This window comes from Mauremys mutica, chromosome 19, assembly GCF_020497125.1.
Source record: "Mauremys mutica isolate MM-2020 ecotype Southern chromosome 19, ASM2049712v1, whole genome shotgun sequence".
Classification (NCBI taxonomy): domain Eukaryota; kingdom Metazoa; phylum Chordata; order Testudines; family Geoemydidae; genus Mauremys; species Mauremys mutica.
Genome location: NC_059090.1, coordinates 13445262 through 13462906, shown reverse-complemented (window position 1 = coordinate 13462906; position 17645 = coordinate 13445262). Strand labels below are relative to the sequence as shown.

At 42.3% G+C, this 17645-nt stretch overlaps 1 protein-coding gene across 1 annotated transcript in view; it reads right to left on the bottom strand.

The window, feature by feature from the left end:
• GALNT17 (polypeptide N-acetylgalactosaminyltransferase 17) overlaps positions 1–17645 on the bottom strand; it is a 277593-nt gene that overhangs the window by 198877 nt on the left and 61071 nt on the right. Inside the window, exon 2 of the mRNA XM_044993352.1 lies at positions 6550–6733. Within this exon, the coding sequence (XP_044849287.1) occupies positions 6550–6733 (184 nt within the window). The remainder of the gene's footprint in view (positions 1–6549; positions 6734–17645) is intronic.

The following is a 17645-nucleotide window of genomic DNA, read 5'->3' as shown; positions in this document are numbered from 1 at the left end:
ACTTTTTTTAAAAACCAGCTCATCATAATGTTTTGAAATCAGTTGCCATGGAATCTGGTTTTCAATACTACCTATCTCGGCCAGATCCAAACCTGATTTTATTTTCTGACTATCAATCAGACAATGAATACTGTGTAACAGGGTGGCTTGCCTGGGTCGAGCAAACCCTGATTACTAAGGAGGCACACCCCAACAGAGATCATAGGCTGCTAGGAAAGAGTACGTTCCAGCCAGTCCTAGGAGTTGGGATCGAGACTACAGATGGGAAAGGCTTGGGAGGAGCCCTGCTAAGAGGGTAAGTACACAGACTTGAGGAGACTTTATTTTATAAGTAAACAGAGAGCAAGACACCACAGGAATAAGAAAAGATTCTAGCCCGGTAGAGCTGAGAGTGGCCTGCCAAAGCAGGGAAGAGTTTCAGAAGTTCAACTGGGAAAGAAGAGTTTTGTTTTCTGTTTTGTGTCAATAAATGAGACCTGGGGAGAAGGATAAAAAGCCTGTGTGGTGTTTATTTAAGGAGCCCCTCGAAGGGGGAAATGGAGGCGAGGGGTTGCTTGAGAACGGCAACGCATTCACACACTGGTATACCTAGCACACAGAACCAATCTTGGAACATCTGCATTCAAGTTGCAGCTAGAGCCAAAACACCTACTGCAACATGCTTCACCTTCACCAAGATGCCAGTTTGAAGAAAAAAAGCTTCCCTTAACCTCTTAAACTCTCTGTGCCTTCTTCCATCTTCCACTCGGAGAAATGCCTGGAGCCCAAGAGCTGCAGCAAAGCCCACAGGAATAAAAGCGTATGACGTCAAATGATGGCAAAGAGCCCATTATTCACAGACTATCAGGAAAGGCAGCTACAGAAATGAACTGTGTTGGTGACTCAGAATCAGGGGGAGAACTGAGGGTAATGGCTGTGACTCAAACCATGAACCCGTTACTCGGAATGATTACAATAATTAGTGCCACTGATATGTCATTGGACATTTATTAGAAAATAACTGTGGATGATGCTCCACTTCTCCTGCTCATTCCATTCTACTCCATACAAGCTCAAACAGCTGCATATGGGAAAAGACACAAGTCTATCTGTGCCATGCCTTACCTATCTCCTGCAAGGACCACATGGCAGCTCACCAGTGGAGCAGAGTGTTCCATTAAAGAGGAAATACTCAGAATAATTAAAAAAAAAACAAGCTATATGCTTTTTTCTCCTTCCTTACCTATGGATTTTTTCCCTTCACTTTAACATATTCCGTTGGCTTTAACAGTGTCATCATGCTAACAACAGATGTTCGGAGACTCTATACAGTAGGAGTACTTCACCTTCACCCAACTTGTCTCAGTTCTGGACACATACAACACGTGTGGGTATTGTTTTTCTTAAATCTAGTCTTAATTCCCATGCCAAAATACCACTGAACCAGAATTAATTAGGATTCAAAAAGGTATTAGACATTTATCTAGATAATGAGAACTCCACATAGTTATATTAGGCGGGATAAAAAATATATATAAATTAGGGATATAAACCCATATGGTTTAGGGCACTCACTAACAGCGGTGAGGAAGAAATATACCCGATAGGCAGATGGTTTCACAACTGTCCATTGTATGGTTTCTTGAACCTTTCTCTGAAGCATCTGCTGCTGGCCACTTTCAGAGACAAGATACTGGTCTACATGGGCCATTGGTCTGATCCAGTCTAGCAATTCCTACTTTCCAGTAAATTTAGGAGGGTGTTGTGTTCTCTTAAATCAGAGTGTTCATGCATCACAGCATCACTGCTTAAAGCAGAAGTGCACAAATTTAGCATCACAATGCACCACAGTGGCAATCCACCAGGAGCCCCAAGGCTACATCTTATTTGCATTTATCAGCAATAAAACCTGCAAACAGCCAGCTTTTTCCTTCAGCACCAGTTACACACAAGAACATATAACGAGAGTGTAAACCTGGCCTGCATTTCAGGGCATTGTGGGTCACATGGAGCCTCTGGGTAGCACTTTGAACACTTCTGAGCTAATGGAAAAGACTCTTATCCAGATAGAATGTGAGGCTAGAAGCCAATCTCATCTTAGGTCAAAGGTGTAAATGAGTTGAATGGCCTTATCCAAGACTCACTTGTGTGTAATGCAAAACCATGTATGCTGTTACTTGATGTACCAATCCACACCAGCATCAGAATTTGAACCTCAGACCTTCAGCTCTAAAATACAGACTCTCCGGACCACTCAGGCCTACTGCCCCATTAGCTGACAGAAGTAGTAGGCTGTTATCCTCTATGTGGATGTAATTTACACTTCATAATAGCATGCTTTATTGACGTGACCAGCAGCTTTTGCTCAGTAGGTGACTGGGATCAGAAGAATCAGTGTTGCAAAAGATCAGGATTGAAGGTTCACAACCAGAGCTATCTTGAGGATGTCTGCATGGCATCAAAGCCAGTTTTATACCTGACGTGATCCATTACTGTTATTACCCTCCCTTCAGAAAGGGATCCAGACTGAAACCTGGAATCCAAACTCTTAAAACCGAGGACAGTTCAGCTCTGGAGCTGAGCTACTTTTATTCCAGAGAAAGCCATGCACTCCTTTTTTATCTTTTTCTCAAAAGAACAAAAGGAAGAACAAGTGCCATTGAGTAGCACAAATTGCTACCTATGAATAGTTTGAGTCTGTGGGCATTATAATTGCCAAGTAGTCTCCAGTAGAGCCAAGTATGTTTTTGCAGTTATATTTAAAATTAATACTTGCTTTATAATGCTTATCAGCCAGGGCTTTTTAAAACAGTTTTCCTTACTAATGCCGCAATTTTAAATCCATTTAGGCTAATTTCCTTCGACTTGAATCTATTTTAATCAGAGACCAGGACACTTGACTTAAATGGTTTTTATAAAACTCTTCATAAAAATCTGCAATAAAAGAGCATTAGGAAAATAGAGAACAAATCTTGGAATAAGAAGGGAAGAGAGGAAATGAAAATTTCCAAATCCTCTAGCAAAGTCATAACCACTCCCCAACCAGACAAAACGCCCACCTACAATGCCAGGATACTCAATCCACGAAGAACCAAGTGCAAAAATATACTATGGAATGCTTCACAGAGACAAACAAAATTACTGTACCCCACAATGCCCCATATCAACCCTCTCCCAAAATATTATCCGAGTCCCACAATCATATACGGTATGTAACAAGTGCAAAAACTCAGTGGGAGGGAAATACAAAATAACACACACCAGATGTGACTGTTGTTTCTGCAAAAGAATAAACTGGAGTTGTGATAAGCTAAAAATGTCAATGAATTCACCACCACCCCCGCCCAACATCTCAAAGAACATTAATTCCCAAACTCAACTCACAAATTAACTGTAGCTGTGCTAGAGGTAAGAATTCTGGATGGGAAAGTTTGTGTAAGGAGCTCATATTCAGGTGTTAGAGAAGGCTCCCCTCCAAGGGGTTTTCAGTGTAGTAGGATTTGTAATCAGGTAGCTAGAGATGCAAATCCTTTGATGTGCATCTGCAGTTCATTTTGCTGATGCAAATATGCAAGTGCAAATTGTGCCTTCACAAAGGGAGATTTCGGCTTCAGTCCCTTTGAAAAAATCACCTAAATATTTCTGTTTTCATTGTTCTGGGGGATTTGGAAACCATTGGTGGCTACCTGAAACTTATCCAACATGCAGGCAAGTAAAGGACTTCAGCTTGCCACGACATTAAGTCCTTAACCCTTTCCCAGCATGCCGTATGTATTTAACCGTATCTCCTTTTCGCATGATTATCAGTGGTCTGCAGATTCCAAGTAATATCTTTGTCACTAGCCTAATGACATGGAATGTGGATATATATCTTTTGTGTCTTAATCTTTCTAGACACATTTTATCGGAGCCTTCACTGACATCACAGACAAACTGACGCTTTCCAATTTCAGAGAACATTCTGTAAGACATATCTAAAATTAAGTTTAATAAAAATAAGCTCCTGTAATGTCTGTTCCCAGACTCTTAACGAAATGATTGGCATCTCATTTGTCTACCCTTCTCTATGTGCTTAGCAGGTAAATGTAATATCTCATCATTATAATCTTAAACTTTATCTGGAAAAAAGAATACATTGCCATTCAGAGACATTTGGAGCCTCCATTTAAAAGCATCTGTGCTGAAGTAGCATTCCCCCATGAGCTAATTGTGCTCTAATATAGAATCATAGAAATGTAGGACTGGAATGGACCTCAATAGGTCATCCAGGCCAGTTCCCTGCACTGAGGCAGAACTAAGTATTATCTCGACCATCCCTGACAGGTGTTTGTTTAACTTGTTCTTAAAAACCTCCAATTCGTTCCAGTGCTCAACTACCCTGACAGTTAGGAAGTTTTTCTTGGTGTCTAACCTAAATCTATTTTGCTGCAATTTAAGCCTATTACTTGTCCTGTCCTCAGGGGTTAAGTAGAACTATTTAGCACCCTCTTCTTTATAATAACCTTTTACATATTTGAAGACTTATGTCCCCCCTCAGTCTTCTCCAGACTAAACAAACCCATTTTTATTTCAATCTTTCCTCATGTCATATTTTCTAGACCTTTAATCATTGGTCTCCTCTGGATTTTCGCTAACTTGTCCACATCTTGCCCAAAGTGTGGTGCCCAGAACTGGACATGGTACTCCAGTTGAGGCCTTATCAGCCCTGAGTAGAGTGGAAGAATTACTTCTTGTGCCTTGCTTACAACACTCCTGCTAATACATCCCATCCTGACTACAGAGTCTAAACCTGAAAATAAAATAAATAATACTTGGATCCACCTAACCTGCAAAGATCGCTCTTTTGACCCCTACATTAGGCATTTCCTCATATCTCCCTTCTGTTACAACTGTGTAGTTGAACAACTAGCATGGAGTTGGTGAGGGAGGCAGCTGACAGCAGATGCAAAGCCAAATGGCAGTGTTACAAGTTAAGTATCTGGTGACCGTCTTAATAGGAACATAAGGACATAGGACTGGAAGAGACCTCCTGGGTCATCAAGTCCAGTCCCCTGCTGTCACAGGCAACCCTATCAGATTATTATTATTTATTTGTATTATTGCAGCACCGAGGAAGGAGTCCCTATCATGGACCAGGACGCCATTGTGCTAGGCTCTGTTCAAATACAGAACAAAGAGACAGTAATCCCATTCATAAACTTAATGTGCAGTACAGCACTACCTTGGGTTCAATTCTTGGGACTAAATTCTCATTCCCTGGGCTAGCGTGCTTGAGGAGTGCAGCAAAGGCAGACTGCTCATCTATCCATTTGGTGATGGGAGAGAAGGGCCTCTCTTCCCCACAACAGCAAATCCTCTGGGCGGATTAAAGCACAGTGCAGACTGGCACTGCAGGGATGCCCATCAGACCGACTCAGCTAGAAGGCTAGTGAGGCATAGTGCAGGAGCAATAGTTTATTCCTAGCACTCTAACAGGACTCAGGAGCTGGCAGGGAAAGGAAGTAGAAGCTCTTTGCCCAATTCTCAAGAGCAACAGACATCTGTGAAAAGCTGTGTCTGATACCATAGTGAGCAGGGCTCTGCTGCCTGGAGTGGATCTTGGCCTCTCCTATCATTACCACCCACAATTTTACAAGCAATATATTAAGTTTTGTCCTGGTAAACAGTCTCTTGGGTTTAATCCCAACCAATTAAATTGTTCACTATTGAACAACATTGTCTAGTGACTGAGTTAAGGAGGAAGGGAGAAAGCATCAACTGAGATCATGGATCATTCTACAAATACACTAAAAGCAAGAGGAAGACCAAGGACAGGGTAGGCCCGTTACAAATTGAGGTGTCTGGGGGGGAATAACAGAAAATATGAGTCAACAATGTAACACTGTTACAAAAAAAGTAAAGATCCTTCTGGGATGCATTAGCAGGAGCGTTGTAAGCAAGACAGGAGAAGTAGTTCTTCCACTCTACTCTGCGCTGATTAGGCCTCAACTGGAGTATTGTGTTCAGTCCTGGGTTCCACATTTCAGGAAGGGTGTGGACAAATTGGAGAAAGTCCAGAGAAGAGCAACAAAAATGATTAAAGGTCTAGAAAACATGAGCTATGAGGGAAGATTGAAAAAATTGGGTGTGTTTAGTCTGGAAAAGAGAAGACTGAGAGGGGACATGATAACAGTTTTCAAGTATGTAAAAGGTTGTTACAAGGAGGAGGGAGAAAAATTGTTTTTCTTAACCTCTGAGGATAGGACAAGAAGCAATGGGCTCAAATTGCAGCAAGGGCAATTGAGGTTGGACATTAGGAAAAACTTCCTAACTGTCAGGGTGGTTAAGCCCTGGAATAAATTGCCTATGGAAGTTGTGGAATCTCCATCATTGGAGATTTTTAAGAGCAAACACCTGTCAGGAATGGTCTAGATAATACTTAGTCCTGCCTTGAGTGCAGGGGACTGGACTAGATGACCTCTCGAGGTCCATTCCAGTCCTATCATTCTATGATTCTGTGGAGGAAACCAACACTGCTGGCTTATTGTTCACACCAGTGGTTCTGAGATGTTGATAATAAAAGATACTTACTTGGTTGGACGATAATCCGGTATGGAACGATCCAGTGAAATTTTCTCACTGAGGTAGGAATTATAGCCATATTTCTCGTGTGGCCCCTTAGCTTTCTCTTCCTCCGCCGGGGAGAGGGTAGCAGGAAGCCCACCTTTACCACGCCCACCGTAGCCTTCAATGAGACCAAGGGACTTAGACAAACCTTGTGAAAGAAAAAAAAGATAATTGTTGTAGAGTGCTTATATATCAAATCACCACCGCCGCCCTTCCATGGGGCGGTAGGTAGATGCTTTTCCTAGTAGCTGCAGCCAAATAGTTACACATTTCTCCCGGCACTAAGTGAACGTCTGTACAGACCACCAAATCAGATGAAGGGTACTTTAATTAAGGACTAAAGTTAGATATTCAGAGTCTGTCATACTCATTTTCACCATCCCATTTGTTTGGAGAGATCGTACATTTTCACAAAGGATATACTGTTACGTGTCTGTCTGTTTGTATATCTACTATTTTAGTGTCCATCACCATTGCATGTACAGTACATGCTTCCCAACCATGCAGGAAGGGGAGTTGAGAAATTCATCATCTGCCCTGATATACCCCATCAGTTAACCAAAATGCAGTCCTGGAAAAATGTTCCCCATCAGTAGCCAACACGATGATGCCTCCTGGATACTGCAAACTCTATTTAGTTGTTAGGGAAGTTATGGTTATTTATACCTACTTCCCTTTCTCAGTAGGGTAATTACATATAAGGTTAGATGTCCCCAGGAGGAGAATGAGCTGAACACAGAATCAGAATAGAAACAAGTTGGGTAACTGCCAAGTGAATAAATTTTTTACTAAGTATGAACAGTGAATAGCATACAAATGTTGCTGATTTAAAAACAATTTTCCCTCCTAGCTTTCTTAAAGTGCAACAACATTCTTAGGTCTTTATCAAAAGGATTTATTCATTCATATCTGGGTAGCTGTAGGAATTAAACAAGGTTCAAGAACGAATCAAGGAAAATAATAATAATAATGCTAGGGGAGGCTGTGGGAAGCCAAGTTAAGCCTTGCTTCACTAGTGATATATAGTGCCTGACGTTTTAACATTTTTTCACTAGTGGAGATTCAGGCCTCTCTCTTTGGCAGATGCTAAGAAGTTTGATGGATGATTTTTTTTTAAACCTTGATATTTCCTTCTTTATTTTTATTTCCGAGAGCCCTGATTCGCAAAGCAAGGCTCTCTATCACCCTGCTAATGCTTAAGACAAGAGAAGACGGTCTTGTAACTGAAGCACAGTAGTCAGAATTCAGAGATCAGAGTTCTACTCCCAAATTTGCCATGGACATCATGTATAACCTTGGGCAGATGACTTAGCCTCTTTATGCCTTTGCTTCCCCCTTTTCAAGATACGGATTTTAAATACTTCTCTAACTCAAAGGGTTGTTGCCAGGCTTAACGAAAATCATTTGTGAGCATAAATCACCGTGAAATCCTCTGACAGGAGGTGTTGTTATTATCACAGCTTCTGACAAGGGATCTCTATCTTGCCAACTCTCCAGATTTTATCATGAATCTCATGATATTTAAGGGCTGGAGCCATGCAAGTATGTGAAAATCTCAAAAAACAGAAAGCAAAATGAAAAATTTATTATTTAAAAAAAAACGACCCTCATGATTTTTAAGCTACTTGAGATTTTTGGGGGCTGACTCATAATACCCAGGGTTAGCAATACTATAGAATCAGGTCTCACACTTTGTTTTTAGGACAGCCTGGACCATATTCTGATCTCACTAACACCAGTGAAAATTCAGAGTAACTCCCCGATGGATAGATTTACTCCAGATTTGGACTCATAATTTTAATTCATTCTTCTTTACCCTGTTCATGAAATATCTTTACCAAGAAAACTCTGTCATGAGTGAAATTACCCTTCTCTCTACCAGCGCTATTTCTTGGCTGGTAAGAATATAGCACAGAATTATGAAATATTCCCACAACGTCTTGCATGCAGTCACATTTTATTATAGGTGCCTTAAGCGCCTGCCGGTTAGCTTTTAAAGCTCTGACCCCTTAACCTTCCTGGGTTTTATTTATTTACTTACTTAATTTACAACTGTGCTCCTCCCTTACAACATTTACCTTTTTTTTTTAAAATAGGTTTCAGGAGCACTTAATAGAATTATGAGCTCTCCATGCAAAAGTGCTGAGCTAATGGGTTTTTTCTTCCTCTTTAGAGACCCCTTAGATGACCCTGAGGCTACATGTTGACAGGGATTAGAGCCTTATCTACATTAGGGGTGTTTTTTTAAGCAAAAGCTCCCTAGAGCTGCTAGCTCCAGAATAACTCACTAGTATGGAATGATTGTCAGAATTTTTAATACCCTGTTTCACCAAGCTCAGAGCAGGTCTAAATGACATGGTGGTAAAAATCTCGGCAGCCACGGGAGGTGTCCACCATCACTAACAGTGGTGGATCTGTAGCAATAGTGGAGCATCTTTGCTAAAGAACCCTCGTGTAGTCAAGGTTCTGTGTCTTGTGAACATGCAGCCTCACTGTCAACGGAGGAAGCGCCACTGAGTAAATAGCAAGAACTGACCTCCAGGCTCATCATCTTTGAATGAAAAAGATCATGTCATTAACTATTTTATTTTGAGATTAGTCATGATAGAAAGACACACAAGTGTTGATTCATATCGACCAACTAAATAGTCACTGAAGCTAATTTCCAGATATACATCTTTCTGCGATACTCCTCCATCGGCTCATGGTGTTACAGCGAAAGCTGATAAACCGATGTCAAACCATTTAAACAGTGAAATAAATTAAATACGTAATTCAATCATTCTGCACACACTAGCCAAGGGATCTGCAATGAGTAAATATCCTCTTTCGGTGCTGTCCTGTCTGGTATCTCAAAGGCACCTAAAGGGGTAGTCACAAAAAATGAAAATCCCCTGGTGTGATGCAGGGCCGGCTTTAGGCTAATTCCACCAATTCCCCCGAATTGGGCCCCGCACCTAAGAGGGCCCCGCGCCCAGTGGCAGAGCCGCGGGGTGGGGGAGAGAGGGGGAAGTGGCTGAGAATCCCTTCCCTGGCTAGAGGCTCCTTTTTAATTTTTTACTCACCCGGCGGCGCTCCAGGTCTTCGGCGGCACTTCGGCGGCAGGTCCTTTGGTGCTGCTGAAGACCCGGAGCGAGTGAAGAACCTGCCGCCAAAGACTAGGAGTGCCACCCGGTGAGTACAAGCCCCACATGTTTTTTTTAAAGTCATCCCTGCCGGGGCCCCGTCGAAACTGTTCGAATCGGGCCCCGCACTTCCTAAAGCCGGCCCTGGTGTGATGTGACAACTGGGGTCTATGCATTGTACTCAGGGATGGTCTCATGCCACCTCCCCCAGCTTAGGCTGTCAGAAATGTTCATCATTGCAGCTAAAGCATCACTTTGCTTTAAAAAGCGACAAAGAGTCCTGTGGCTCCTTATAGACTAACAGATGTATTGGAGCATGAGCTTTCGTGGGTGAATACCCACTTCGTCAGACCAATACGTCTGTTAGTCTATAAGGTGCCACAGGACTCTTTGTAGCTTTTTACAGATCCAGACTAACACGGCTACCCCTCTGATACTTTGTTCTAAGGTGCTTGGAACTGAGGATCAAGAAATGTTTGGTGAGGATGTTAACAGCCCAAGTCCAACAGGAAAATGAAAGAGACAACATTTGTTTCCAGCTGGTTGAAAAGCTCTCTCCAAAGAAATGAGATTGAAGAGAAACAGTCAGATAGGGACCCTGATCCAGCAAATCACTTAAGCCTTTTTTCATTTTATTTTATTTAGGTAAAAAGGACTCCTCCCCATGTGCTTTAGGCACCCTTGAGGTAACTTAAAAATACAGCTTAAGTGCAGCAGTACAATTTCAGCTAACAACTCCACTGAAACCAAATAACTTAAAAACTCAAATCCTCCTCAAACAATTCACCAAGCTTATAATTCCTCCTCCCAACCACTCCATTTTCAAATGTCTGGGAAAAGAGATGAGTTTTACAAACATGACTTTCACATACCATTTCAGTTGTGCCTCATTGTTTGCTTGTGCTCCCCCCGCCTATTTTTTATCATTTTGTTCTGTGTTTTGTACAGCACCTAGCACAGCAGGGCTCTGGTTTGTGACAGGAAATTCTAGGTGTTACTGCAACACAAAGAAATAACAATAGTGTGCAGAAGATCGTCAGATTTGGGCTATTTTGGACCATAGGGAGAGTTATTTCCAAAGATACAAGGCCATCAAAGAGAACACTCTGCCAGCACCCTCCTCTCATTTATACCAATGGGACTGCGGCTTCCGCACCACTGCTGATATCCGCTCTGATAGTATGGCCCATACAACATGTCTGTAGCTTTAGGCAAGAGTGGTACCATTGAGTTCAATGGGACTAGTTGCATGCTTAAAGTAAAACGTGCTTAAGGCCTTTATAGACAGTAAATATATTTTTAATTCTCTGTTTGTCTTTCGCTGCTTCTAGGGACCCTATGTCTGGGTCTCAAAGAATGAGTGATCTCCCCTACCTGGTCCATGCTGCTGACAGAGAATGAATCATTAGATGCTTCTGGTGATTTAGAAGCAGGGAAGAGTGAATTGATTCTGATAAAAATAGAACAGACATGAACCTTTCCCAACATGCAAACCAAATCTTTATTATTCTGGCCAGGCACAGAAACATAACTGCCAAACTGTTGCCAGAAAGGTGCTTTTTTGCTTTGGTTCCATCCTGTCTAGAAGTGATAAACAGGGGCGGCTCCAGGCCCCAGCATGCCTGCGGGAGGTCCACCGGAGCGGCGGGACCAGCGGACCCTCCACAGGCACGTCTGCGGGAGGTCCACCGGAGCCGCGGGACTGGCGACCGGCACAGCGCCCCCCGCGGCGTGCCGCCGTGCTTGGGGCGGCGAAATGGCTAGAGCCGCCCCTGGTGATAAACACCATTAATCTCATCAAAAAAGCCTGACATTAGGTGATTCTCTGCACAATTTTACAAACTCAAGAGATTCAGATAGTTTGGATAAAGGTCAGGTATTGATCTGGACTGGATCTCTGAACATTTCTGAGCTACACCCATCATTAAATTACATTCTCCCAAATAACACCTCAGAAAGGGTATTTTACTCAAAGTCTCCCAGATTTATTTGAATTTTGGGGCAAAGGAGCATCCAGCTGCAATAAGTAAGAGTCTATTCCTACAACGTTAAATATCTGAGTCACTCCTGCTGAAAGCCAGAAATCAAATTCTCCAAGGACTCACGAAGTGTTGGTTTTCTTCATGATGGTATAAAAATTTAATTTCTATAGCAAAATTATTCCTACACTAACACCGTTACAGTAACTATAGTCTTCTTCTCTTAAACTAGCAATATATTTGATAACGAGACAGTAGCTTTCTCAGATAATAAAATACAATATAACGTGATACACAATCTTCATTTACAAAGCACCCAATCAAAGAGAGAGTCCATGCACAGTGCCACCGGGAAAACATTTTGCTATACTTCAGCACAACTGAAAGCAAACATTAATCTAGCTTGTATAAATATTTAGGGAGTAAACTTCCTTCATTTAGAAGTACAGGGAGTTTGCAATAGAAAGGGCCTAAGGATGCAAATGATCATTTACTGGCAAAGATTGTCCCAAGCCATAATCATTGGATCCAAATTGAGAACTGAGTTTCTCTAAAAGGTCAGGACTGTTCGAATTCACTTCAGACAGTTATAGAGCTCAGGACCAGCTGAAAAGTTTGGATCAGTTCCAAACTTTTCCAAAGTCAGATTGTTAGCACCCAGGATTTTTGTTCATACCCTGGTCTTGTTATTAGCAGAATAAAAGCAGGATTTAGCAACAGAAAGCAACTCAGAGTTGGAAGACCTAAGAGACCTGGCTGGAATAGAGAACACGAGAAGAGCTGCAGCCATGCCCTGGAGCTAAGATCTCAATGGGTCTCATAAGCTAAGCAGGGAGACTAGACAATACTTTGATGGGAGACCATCAAGGAAACCCCAAGACACTGCATGAAATGGTGCTGGTAATTTAATTACGACCCTCTTCTTTCCAAGCTTGTACTGAAACAATTGCCTCCAGCAGGTTACGTGCTTCTGGAGATGCCATCTTTCAAATGCACGGTAGAAACATCACACTGATCACTTCTGGTCATTAAAGATGCATGTTTCTTTTTTTTTCCCCCAAGAGGACAGTTGTCCCAGCCAAATTTTGAATAAAACATACCGCCACCCTAAAATTTCCATATAGTTTCAAATGGATATAGTATTCCTTTGCTCTTCCTAATTTCTTGTGTACCATTGCTGGGTGATTGAATAGCTGTTATATTCCATTCCAAAGTGCCTAGATACCAGTAGTGATTCTTGTAGATGGTCTATAGTTTGTAAAGCTCAGTGGGATGACATACACTGTAATAAGTCATATTAAATCAGAAGGTACAAGATACATGATTTGAAAGAAAGGATCTACATTTTACAGTGCATGCACTGATATTCTGAGGCCACTGACAAGTAATGGAGTGACCCATACTGTATGATCAGATGACTGTCTGTTCCAGGCACCTCGATACTGTGTTTGGATCCGTATGATTCAGAAAGTGCATTTGCAGGAAGGTCAAGAGAAAGAACATATTTCAGCAATCCAACCTATTTATAATGACTGTATTAACCTGGCAATACTACTTAAGTGCTATTCATTTAAAAAAAAAAAGAAGCTGATCAAGTGGTGGCATGAAATGCTCAACTGAAAGGAAACTGAGCATCAAAAACACAGCCAAGAACTGTATGGATTTTGCTGACATAAAATGCAAGGCATCCAAATGCAGACCGAGGAAGTTCACCGTAGTCAGCCTCTGCTTAAGACCAACCCGCAGATATTCATTCTTAGTAGGATATAGGCACAACCAATTTTTCCCCCTTCTACAGGAATGAATTTATATCAGCTGTCTAGCCGGTCTAACAAACTACCATACATGGACTGGCGTCAAAAGGGGGGAAAACAGTTATATCTATGTTGATAGTAGGAAAAATCTACACCACACTGCCTCATATTAAAAACTGAAAGCAATAACAACATATAGAAATTAAATACGGGCACCAGTGTTGCACTGTCATTTCTAATGGCACAAAATTGCCTTCAGGGTCAGTAAATCCAACTTTTTGACACAACTGCATGTTAATGCCCGACAGAAACATATCTACCCGATTCATGTGCAGCTGTCCAGATTTGCCTACAACTCGTAAACTTCCTCTAGTACAAGTACTGGGATAGATCCTTAGAAGGTATCAACTGGCACAGCTCCATTTAGTTGAGGTTCTGGCCAGCTACATTCATTATTTTGCTCTCTCTAACTTTTTCCTATCTGCCGTGCTCCTGAGCTCTGTTTGTTCTTTGTAAGCAATTTTGGCCAGGGACTCCATCTTGCGTTGTGCATAGAGCTGGTTGAAAAATTTCCACTGAATGTTTTTCCATCAGAAAATAATGATTAGTCCAAACTGAAAGATTCTATGGGATCATGTCAACTTTGATGAAATTTTATTTAGGAAAAAAATGGAAATGAATCATTTTGATAAGGTCAAACAGTTCCGTTTCAATCCTATTTGTTTTGACCTTTTCAGAATGGTATGTTTTGATTTTCTTTTTCAAAATGACTTTATTTTGCAATTTATTTTTATTATTGCATTATTTTGTATTTTTACTTTATTAATTTATATTTTATTAGTTTATATTTATTTCTTATTTTATATGTCTTTTTATATTTTAATGTTTATGTTTTCTGTCACAAAATAATTACAAATAAAATGATATAAAATATAATAATAAATGGTGTGACTCACCCAAAATTAAATGTTTTCAAAAATGGTGTGTCTTGGGAAATTTTGAAATTCAATGTTTCATTCCAAGTCGGAATAATTTTTTTTCCCTGAAATGGCAGAAATTCCAGTGAATCGTGGTTCCCAGAGAGCTCTAGTCATTTGTTTGTACAGTGTAAAGAACAGTGGACGGCTGAACTATGATTGGGGTCCCCAGACATTACCATAATACAAATAATAATTCTATTCAAGGTTGTTGCTGTTGAGAGATGTAACATGCACCTTTCGCAACCCTTCCCTTCTAGCCTACTCTTCAGCGTGTGAAAGAGTTATCAGGACAATGCTCCCAAACCCTGCCAGCTCAGACACCGAGTAAATGTATTGGATCTGGATGGAATACAGTCTGCTTGGCAGGCTGGATCCAGAGGGCAGAAGGTGACTCCAAGAGTGTGTCCTGCAGAGGTCGGAGAGCAAGAATCAAGGAAAACATTAGGACAGGCATGAGGAATGGGAAGGTTATTGAGAGGGTGGGTGAGAAGATGTTGGAAGAAAGGTCAAAGTTGAGGAGGGATAACAATTATTGGCGATCCAGGTCCCATCTAGTTTTGATGCACTATCTACCTGTCAATGCATTTCATCACCTCTCGGACACTTGGCTGGGCTGCGCATATTGTTTTCCCAAGGTTTCTCACTCCATTTATTGTGCAGTTTAACTTGGCTGATTCATAAGTGTCACAATTTGTTTCTTCCATGGCAAACAGCAAGAAATGCCTACAAAGCCCTTTGTTCTAGTTTCTCTCTCATAGGGCTGGACAGCTCTTAATAATGGCTGGTTTGGTCTGTTTCACACTCTTCTCTGAAATATAAATCTGTTGGCTATTTGTTGAGGCTCCAAGATGGGGGAGGGAGGCGGGGGAAGGAAAGCCCAACATAAGCAACTGCAACTGTGAATGATCCACTAGCCTTGCTGTCTTGTCGGGATAAATTTTCAGCACAGAGAGTTAGACCCCATGGCTTCCATTAACACTGATTGAAACAGTGAGGTTAAACTGCCATGCTAAAGATTTCTCCCGCAAAGCCTCTGGAACGAGATATATATTTTATATACTATCTAAAATGTTATACACAGAGATTGTTTTTAATTATATTTTATTTAGTATAACTAATTTAATATAATCAAATGTATAACATTATAGTATTGTATATTACAGACAATGTAACTAGTCTGATAACACCGAGATACAAGTTGGGTGCTTTAGAGTTCAAAAAGAAAGACAAGGCTCTTGCCCCATGCAGCCTACAGTTTTCCACCCCTATTTAGCAAACATGTACAACCAGTAACTATAGGCACATGACCAGTTCCAGCAATGTCCTAGATCTGCTCACATACTTGAATGTTGGCACCTAATCTTGATGAGTGGAGTTAACAAACAGTAGCAGCTAGAGATAGAAAAGGCCATGAAGTTAAAGTGAGGAAGGCCATGGGTTAAAGTATGTGGTTACCATGTTCAGGCATGTGCATATCTGGGCATTCATGTATAAAGGTTTCTCTAATGCAGGGGTGGGCAAACTATGGCCCGCAGGCCGGATCCGGCCCACGAGCTGTTTTAAGCCAGTCCGTAAGCTCCCACTGGAGAGCGAGGTCCGGGGCTTGTCCCGCTCCGGTGCTCCACCCGGGGTGCTGGGTCGGGGGCCGCACCACGCAGCTCGGCCCCGCTCTGATGCTCCAGCCAGGTAACCGGGGCGGGGACCGCGCCACGCGGTTCTAGGAAGCTGCAGCATGGCCCCGCTCTGGGGCACAGGGTCAGGGGCCGCACCATGCGGCTCCCAGAAGCAGCCGCATGGCCCCGCTCTGAGGGTAGGGGACCGCTCCACACGTAGGAGCCGGAGAAGGGACATGCCGCTGCTTCCAGGAGTCGATTGAGGTAAGCGCAGCTCAGAGCCTGCACCCCTGAGCCTCTCCCCATGTCCCAACCCCCTGCCCTGATCCCCCTCCAGCTCTCCAAACCCCTCGATCCCAGCACAGAACACCCTCCTGCAACCCAAACCTCTCATCCCTAGCCCCACCCCAGAACCTTGCACCCCTTCCTGCACCCCTGCCCCAGCCCTGATCCCCCTCCCACCCGCCGAACCCCTTGGCCCCAGCCCAGAGCACCCTCCTACACCCCAAACTCCTCATCCGCAGCCCCACCCCAGAGCCTGTACCCCAACCAGAGCCCTCACGCACCCCAATTTGTGAGCATTCACGGCCTGCCATACCATTTCTATTCCCTGATGTGGCCCTTGGGACAAAAAGTTTGCCCACCCCTGATCTAATGTAATAATCACAGGCTAGATTCTGACTCAGGCTAAGTACCTGTGCAAGGAACTAAGACCCACCTTACACCCATATTGAGCCACCTGCAATTAAGGTCTAGGAGTAAGCATGACAACTTGCTTCCTTACTGCCTCCCCAGAAGAGATGGGTGGGGATTACATTACATTTTCACCCTCTCCAAAGCCCCTTTACGATACCAGAATGGTGTAAAGGGACCTTAGTGTGATGTCGAAGGGGAATTGAGAGTTATTTTGGGGAAGTTGTATGGCCTGTGTTCTATAGGAGGTCAGACATGATGATTACAATGGCCCCTTTTGGCCTCGGAATCTATGACATAGAAAAAAAATCAGGCTAACAGTTTTTGATTTTTTTTTTATGAAGTTCTGTCCAAGTGGTTAACAGAAATTATTCTGCATATTTTCCTCCCACAGAATCTATTATTTTTAGGTCAAATTTTCTCAGGAGAAGTTATTTATTTAAAAAATCCACATAGTTCAGAGAAAGTGTGTGTGTGGGGGGCTATTTATTTTGTCTGCAAATGAGCCAATTACGGGGGAGGGGGGAATAATCACCTCACATATTACATGGGCATTTATTTTTAATCTGGCGAGAAAGGAAACGCCACGTTTTAGTGCATGCCTTATACAAACCAAAATCCAACTCCCCCATTCCCTTTGTTATGCGAATGGGCACACATGATACATTCTTGTTCACACCAAGCCAAGCTCTATTTCCATAACAGAGCCTTTGATAACCACAAAAAGAAAAAGTGCAGAGAACTCACAAAGTCCACTGAAGTTCTCACCGTGCAGATCTAATTTAGCTACAAAGATCTTAAGATGAATTGAATTTTACAATGGGAATCAGCATAGATTTCCACTTGAAGTAGCTGCACAAGGCTAACAGAGCCATGCTCCATATCATCCCTCCCAGGTCTACAGTTCAACACTTCT